The 7,878-nt window shown below is 37.2% G+C and overlaps 2 protein-coding genes across 3 annotated transcripts in view; one reads left to right on the top strand and one right to left on the bottom strand.

The window, feature by feature from the left end:
- LOC108691040 (protein FAM76A) overlaps window positions 1-7,878 on the top strand; it is a 66,122-nt gene that overhangs the window by 6,372 nt on the left and 51,872 nt on the right. Inside the window, exon 7 of one of the 2 annotated variants that reach the window (XM_018198663.1) lies at window positions 412-478. The exons of the other annotated variant lie outside the window; for it this stretch is intronic. The gene's annotated coding sequence lies outside the window, so the exon portion shown is untranslated. Of the gene's footprint in view, window positions 1-411; window positions 479-7,878 lie in introns of those variants that run through there. 2 annotated transcript variants of the gene reach the window in all.
- The window catches only part of LOC108691039 (PR domain zinc finger protein 1), a 13,439-nt gene continuing 9,917 nt past the window's right edge, over window positions 4,357-7,878 (bottom strand). Inside the window, exons 7-9 of the mRNA XM_018198661.1 lie at window positions 5,918-7,822; window positions 4,757-5,098; window positions 4,357-4,528 (exon numbers count right to left, since the gene is read on the bottom strand). Of these exons, the coding sequence (XP_018054150.1) occupies window positions 4,368-4,528; window positions 4,757-5,098; window positions 5,918-7,822 (2,408 nt within the window). The 3' untranslated portion in view covers window positions 4,357-4,367. The remainder of the gene's footprint in view (window positions 4,529-4,756; window positions 5,099-5,917; window positions 7,823-7,878) is intronic.

The following is a 7,878-nucleotide window of genomic DNA, read 5'->3' as shown; positions in this document are numbered from 1 at the left end:
TATATATATATATTTATATATGTATACGAAGTGTAAGGATAATTAACATTTAATTTATAGTCGTTTAAATACGTACGAGCACGTGCACGCGTACGCGCGCGTGTGCGTGCACGGTACAGTTGGATCGTTATCGTTTAATTATTACGAGATGATAAGAACTAAATATTGCTTGTTTGTTTTCGAGGCGATTAATCGCTCTCGCTTGTCGCTTCCTCTCGTTATTTCACTACTTTCAGTGTATGTATTTACATGGTCTTCACCGTTTGCCTTTTTACGCGCCGTGCCGTGTGCTACTCCTTTTTCTCTCATTCTCGACGTCTCGTTATTAACTTTTCAAAATCCTAAGCGCTTAGGTTTCTCCTCTAGCTCCGTTTTAACTTCGTTATTTGTAATAGTGTTCTCAAAATACAGGCAAGGCGGGGAATCGAGACAGTGTATAGAATGACAATCATGAAGAACATCACCAGGAACCGCAACCGATATCACCAAAGGAATTTTCATTATTGCTTGCAATGCGATATTATTGTGTAACGAATAAAAATGTTTCCTAGATTCTGCTTCGTTTTTCATCTCTTGTGCTTTCAGTGTCATTCTATAAGATGGGACGCCTTACAGACTGACATCGAGAACACAAATTCCTCATACAATATTCGAGGAGTTCCTGGAGCGTAATTTCTAACATACTAGCATACGTCATGTTGTACTTTTTCATTACTCGACATTCCATAGAATGCCTGCGAATCGTCCACATTGCCTGGTTATTAAAGGATATCAGCAAATCAGTGTAAAGGCCTTGTGAATCTACAATACATCGTTTGAGAGTCCAGTTTGAACGCTCGTTAAACTTATTACGGTATAATTGCCGGGAAGATCGAGGAAGGACTTTTCGTTCAACGGTGTCCGGCGGGCAGATAGTGAATAGTATGAGGGTAATAGGTAATTTTCGGAGTATGGAGAAACGAGGATCATCAGTTTCGTAAAGATCTCGCACGCGAGCACCGCGGTTTCGGCATAAGGGTGAATGGTGAATATGGGTGATCGCGTATTCCCGCTATGTCCTGAAAGGATTTAGCTAAAAACGGATTTCTTTGGATTCAAAATTGTTTAGCGTTGCAACGTCGGACGCGAGGGGGAGATTTTTGCGGAACCGAAGCCTCGAAGGATCTTGCGAAGGAAGCCGAAATTTAAAAACGATGATGTAATACACTCCTGCATTCTTGAAAAGAATCGCACATTCTCTCGCTTTCGCACTCTCTTTCGCTCTCTTTCGCTCTTTTTCCCTTTCTCTCTCGCTTCGCACGGAATCGTATCGCGATGCACGTTACTCTTTAAAATCTCACAAACGCTCGATAGCCATGTGTATATCAGTCTGCGATACGTCCTTTAGATTAATATCTTTACAGAACGACGACTCGGAGGTTTTTGATTTCGTTTTAAAAATTCTTATTGTTCGTTTAAAAATTCGTATCGTATTGTTAAAAAATTCTTTCGTCCCCGTATTTTGCGATGAAAACCCTAGAGTCGTCCCTCAATAAGAAGTGAATTGTTTCGCACCACGTACGGTAAGCTGCGCTTAGAATTAACTCGATCTAGCTTAGCATTAATGGAAGTTATGAACTCGCTGAATTTGGATAAAATTAATGGAAGCTGCGAGAAAGAAGAATAGCATTTTCGACGATTTTCATTAATTCTAACTTTTACTTTCTGTGCTATGTATAGGAAGCACAATGTGATCGAAGAATCGATTCGCATACGCAATATTTGATAATCGTTGTCGCGAAAATTTTATTCGACTTCGAAATACATATTTTTCTTAAGAAACGTCGTAATTGCACTAGTATTTTTTTCAAGACATTTTTGACTAGATTTACTATCATAATTTCTGATTTATTATAGACAATTGTCCTCTCCATCTTCAAATTTTGATCATTTAAAGCTACAAATATCTTCATCGAAACGTACGATGAAAATATAAAGAAATATTTTTTTTTTGCGATCAAAATTTATGATTTATACAAAATATATTTTTCTTTAAATTACGGACGTTAAAGAAAGATTCAGCACAGCTGAAATAAATAGAAACATGCTAGAAGCACGGATGCTAATAAAGACAGTAACATTATAAATATATATATATAATATAATATTTATCGAGAATCGAAAAAATATGCAAATAATAAGCGCGATTAAAAATTTTTTCAGTGCACGATTCACATATACTATAACTTTTATCGCGATTAAAATCCAAGAAGAGCAAAGTCTCGTTATCGTAATTGACACTATGATTCACTATAAAAAATTCTCGACATAAAATTTTGATAAATATTAATGATCTCATTATCGTAAATCTAGAATTTCTTAGAAATGCTAAAAGAAAAGAACACTTTTAAAGTGCTAACAAAGTTGTGTGCTGATCGTGTTTAAAATACGAGTCGCACGAGTATAATAGAAGCGCACGTCGACAGTTTCAATGTCTTTTTACACACGCATAATAAATTAATATCATTAATGAAATCTCTAATATAAAATTTACTTTGCAAAAGTTAACGTAAAGCGCAGTCTACCGTCCGCCAACCGATGACGACGATATGCACGCATGTATACGCGTATACACGCAAGTACACATACGCATATACATGTGTACACACGGATGTATATACACATATATAGGTATATATATTTATATGTATAAAGGTATTCATAAATTAGAGCTCCTTATATTACTTCTTTTTAAATTATCGAATAAGAAATAATAATATTAATATATATACAGGTACAGGTCTCGTATAGTTGCAGTCGTGTCGTCACTAATTGTTCGAGTCTTCTTGTTGTTGCTCCTTGTTATTGAGCATTCGCTGTTACGCGAATGTTAATTATGACGGGTGCCGACAAAATCCGCCATTTTACACACGGGCCTACAATTTTAGCACGTCGAAGACCGCACAGAATTTCATTTTAAAATTTATATACATTTAAAGTAATACATTTAAAGTTAGTTTTTGCAATGTAATTAACGTCATGCGATCATTGCGAGCTTCTGAAAGTATACATGTAGTATAGTAAAATCTTGCTAAATTACAATTAAAAAAAAAATTAAGAATCATTTTTTAGAATCTGAATAAACTTGAAGTGTTTTTCAATGGATTTTTGTTCGCCGAAAACGAATCCATCGGATTGGCCTAACACGTCAGGTTTCCAAGAAAATTAAGATTAAATGTGTCAAAATTAGTATTTTTAACTATATTTTTGCGGCCAAAGTAAATTTTTTTTCTATCTTTCTATCTTTTATCTATTCAAGTCATTGAAAATTCATTGTATCATTATGGTGTGTCTTCGACGTGCAATTGCAAAATGCATCGTGGGAGAATAATTGAGAAACCCGATTTTGGTACCGTTGCTTATGCGACTGTTTTTTCTTTCTCCTGAAATGGCAGTATTACGATCTTATCAAGCAATTAAATCTAATTATTTCAAACACCATTCTCCCTTTCGTTGATAACGCTACGATAGAAAAAATATAGAAACGAGTATTTACAAGGATAATTTACAAGGAAGGAACTTTATGCGTGTTTCTAGACAGAACTTCGTCAGCTTTTCTAGAAAAAAATCCATCTTTTCTTTTTCGTCTTCGATATTAAAACAATAAAGTTCAAAGTGTCCGCTAAAAAATTAAGCGGTTGTTGATTAATCGATTAAACTTCTATTGTACAATTAACGATAATCGATCATTTTATGGATTAATTAATAATTTCTCATTATTTTCGGAAATTATTCATTAATCGTCTTAAATTTTGATGAAATATGATTGAAAAAAAATTAATAATTGAAATAAATAATAAATAATTGAATCTAGAATATTTTCTTTATTTCTAATATCATTCAAGTTTAGCTTCCACAGTTATTATAATACAATTCAACATCGAAATTATAATGATTAATAATAAAAATAATGAAAAACAAAATAAATAAAATTTTTTAATATAATTTTGTCATATTATTTTAGTATTATGTATTTTTGATTTTCAGAATATATAATTATAGAAAAAGAATTTAATTCTCAAATTAGATTAAAGAAAATATTAATAGAAATCTATTTTTATTAATAGAAAATTATTTTATCATTTTAAAAATCCATTATAATATTTCATCGAAATTAAGAAGAAGAGCTTGCGAAGATTTCTTGTGCGACACTATTTGCAAAAGCTCTGTTCTTTACTGCCATTTCAGAAAAGGAAAGCTCCCATGTCCATTCTTTTTTCTGTCGCGAGCAACTCTCTTATCTTTCCACGATTGCATTTTGCGTTCGAGCAGAAGGGGGCTCATACCCCATTATGTGACTTATATATTTATATAACATTGTAATGTACTTATGTACACTCGATAATGTGTGGTTGGGACGTTTCTATGACGCTCGGCCGACCCACGGAATTTTCCAAGTTGTGAAGGGACGTGGAGTGCGGGCCATGTGTCGATCCATGCCTGTCGTAATTATCAATGTGCTCCAATTCGCATTCCTTGGGCATATTTCCTGCAAGGATCATTGCTCATCTAGTGTTATCCTTATTTTCTTATCTAATGCCTAGTGCATTTATTCTGTACTTTTGAATAATCGATCAATTCTTTCTGAGATTCTAAGTATATCGACAAATTTCCCGATTAATAATATCTTTTGAACGTTTTAATGAATTTTACGATTATCTTAGCAACGAAAGATAAGTAATTCCTTTATTTTGATTTATCGAGAATTCATACTTACCAACATTCATATCAGGACCATACTCGTAATACGTCGGTGAACCCACGGCCGCGGCAAGCGCGAGCTCGTCCTCGATATTATTTGGTCTGCAGCTCGTTGTCTTCCAGTGAGTTCTGAGGCCGCTCGCGCTAATGTATTTTTTATCGCAACCTTGGCAGGTGTACGGTCGTTCGTTTGTGTGTAACCTCTTGTGCAGTTTCAAATGAACAAATTGGGTGAACTTGGCGGGGCAAAGGTCGCAGGCGTATGGCTTTTGACCAGAGTGCAGTCTAAGGTGGGTCTTTAGATTCGAAGTCGAGCTGAACCTCTTTTTGCATATCTCGCATTGGTGCGGCTTTTCACCTGAGGACAGTCGTATTTGATAAAAATGTGCATATATTATTTAACATAAAATATTTGACAATAGATAGTAATATCTTAATCAAATTCTTGATAAGTAAATTGTATCTATCATGACAATTATTATCTTCTTTGTATTTAGGAAATGTTGCATTTGGATGTAGAAGAAAAGAATCGAGAATCCTTTTTATGTATGTATTAATTAGTTATCCAATTATAATGTTATATGACATTACGATTCGCAGTATAATGTTTGTTAGATTTTTGCACACGAAGGATGTACGAAAAAAAAAAAAAAAAAATGGAAAGTAGTTATTTAAAACGTTTAAAGAGTAATATATAAACTTTTTAATCAAATCTTAAATAAATAAATTCAACTCTACAAAATGAACATTTCATAAAATACATTAAGAGAATCCTAAAGCCATCTGTATTATCGACTAAATCATAATTTTTGTATAACAATTACTTTTTTCCTCTTTTACAAATTTGAAAATTTTTTTCCCAGGATTAAAATATACGCATTAATAGTGTCTGTGAGGAGGAATTTATGTCGAGAATAACAAAAAATTTTTCTTAAGATTTCAATTTCAAAATTTTTTGTTGTTCTCGGCATAAACTCTACCTCACAGACACGTATACTTTAATTCTGGAAAAGGATTTTCAAATCTGTAAAAGAGTAATTTTTACATAAATTTAGTTCGATAACATAGACGGTTTTAGGACTCCCTTAATAATAATGCGCTAAAAAATTGGAATATCACTTTATTACTTCCAATTATTTCGACAATTACATCAAGATTAATACTTGTATTAGCTTACCGGTATGCACGAGATGATGCTTTTGGAGATGCGCGAGTTGAGTGAAGCTTTTGGTACAAACGTTACATTTGAAGGGCCTTTCGCCAGAATGCGTCCTCAGGTGTACCTTGAGATTTGATAGCTGACCAAAGGTTTTGCAACAGACGTTGCATTCGTAATGCATCTTGCCGTCTTTTTTCTTGAGCGGATAAGGCAGCGACCTGTAACCCCTCGAACCCTGGGAATTGGGGCTAAGGGAGCCGCTCTGGGAACAACCGTGATCGTCCGGTGATAAGGAACTCGCCGGTGAGTATCTGTTGAGAGATGACGAGGAATTTGGATGAATGGTAAGACCCGGATGATGACCGAGATGAAGATTGTGCGTGCCGGTGATCAATGCCTGGTTGCCATCAATTTGCATGGTTGATGAGGTGGGCAATTGATGGCCGCCACTGCTGGTGGCCTCTAGCCGTCTGCCATCCGTCGTCCTTTCGTAAACGACATTGCTACTCGGCGTGGGCGAATAGGCGGTGCAGTTGATAGACAACGACGAACTCATATTGTGATGTAGCGAACTATTCTGATGACCGTACAGACTACCATACGGACTGTAGGATGAGGGCGATTGAATCGGCGAAATCGGCGAGATGCTCTGATTACTGCTGGTACTGCTATTGCTACTGCCAGCGGAGTTTGGGTAAACCGGACTGGCGGACTCGATCTGACAGCCAGCGGCCCCGGAACTGCCGGAGTAAAGGATCGTTGTTGGGGTGGATACACCGTTCTGACTTGACGATGGCGACGGCGATTTGGTCTTTCGCTTGGGCAGACAACCATTTGCCGTTGTGGATGCCGAATGCGGGCTGGTAGACGTTAGCATCGCGTTAGATGAGAGCACGCTCGTGCTGGAATGTATGCCGCCACCGGCGTTGCTAGACGAATGCAAACTTCCCGGATGCGGTGGTAAGCTGCCATTGTTTCCACCGGTGCTTGAATGTAGCCCTCCTGTGCTGGAGTGTAGATTACCAGTGGGACTCTGCATACTAGATAGCGTACCACCGTTGCTGCTGGTCGAGTTCACGCACGAGTCCGTTTGTAGAGGCAGATTCGAACTAGAGTCCGGGCTGCAGGGCAAAATGTTTCCATAACGATGAGACTTCTTGTAGGAATATGCCATCTCGGTGGGACTGGACGGTGGCGGCGTCACTGAGTCTACGTGAGTCTGATGATGCAGCTGATGATGCTGATGGTGTTGTTGCGAACCGCCATTGTGATGATGGTTGTGGCTATTATTGTTGTTGTCTGTGCTGTTACGTAGTAGAATGTTCTCCAGAATAGAACTGCTGGGGTTAGCTATGTAGGCAGATCTGCCGGACATTGGCAGATTACCACCTTTGACTTCCGGTTCGTAGAAAGGTTTCATGTTCTTCTCAGATATCTCATCCTCAGTCACGGTCGATAGAACCGTGCTTTTCTGTAGAATAACAGGTGATACCGGCTTTTGGAGTTCCGGAGTAACTGCTCGGCTGGACAATTCCTGCTCCTTATCCTTCGGGCCGTCAGTTATACCCTTTGTCGCCTGGAAGTTACCGTAGGTCTTGGAAATTTTGATCTTAACTTTCCTATATTCGTTTTTCACCGCGGTGTTGTCCTGCTTCAGAATCTCATCGTTGCACACTGACGATTTGGCATTTTTACTGAAATCCAACACGTAGTTGTTCTCACTATCGGACTCACTGCTTTCCTCTGGTGGTGTCAAAATCTCATCGTGATAGCCATTTGAATGGTAACCCTCGTCTGACCTCACGGAACCATCCGTTGGTGTCATCTGACGTCTCTCGTAGATTGCTGGATCTTTCAGAGGCGATATCACGTCGACGGCGGGCGAAATTTCCGTTGGTAGCGTTGATTGTTGTACTTGTTGTCCTGAAAATAATTGATAATGAATATATTATATAAAAATATATAATAATAATAAATAT

This window comes from Atta colombica, unplaced genomic scaffold (genome assembly GCF_001594045.1).
Source record: "Atta colombica isolate Treedump-2 unplaced genomic scaffold, Acol1.0 scaffold38, whole genome shotgun sequence".
Taxonomy (NCBI): domain Eukaryota; kingdom Metazoa; phylum Arthropoda; class Insecta; order Hymenoptera; family Formicidae; genus Atta; species Atta colombica.
Note: the sequence above shows the minus strand (reverse complement) of the source record. Positions and strands in the feature narration are given on the sequence as shown.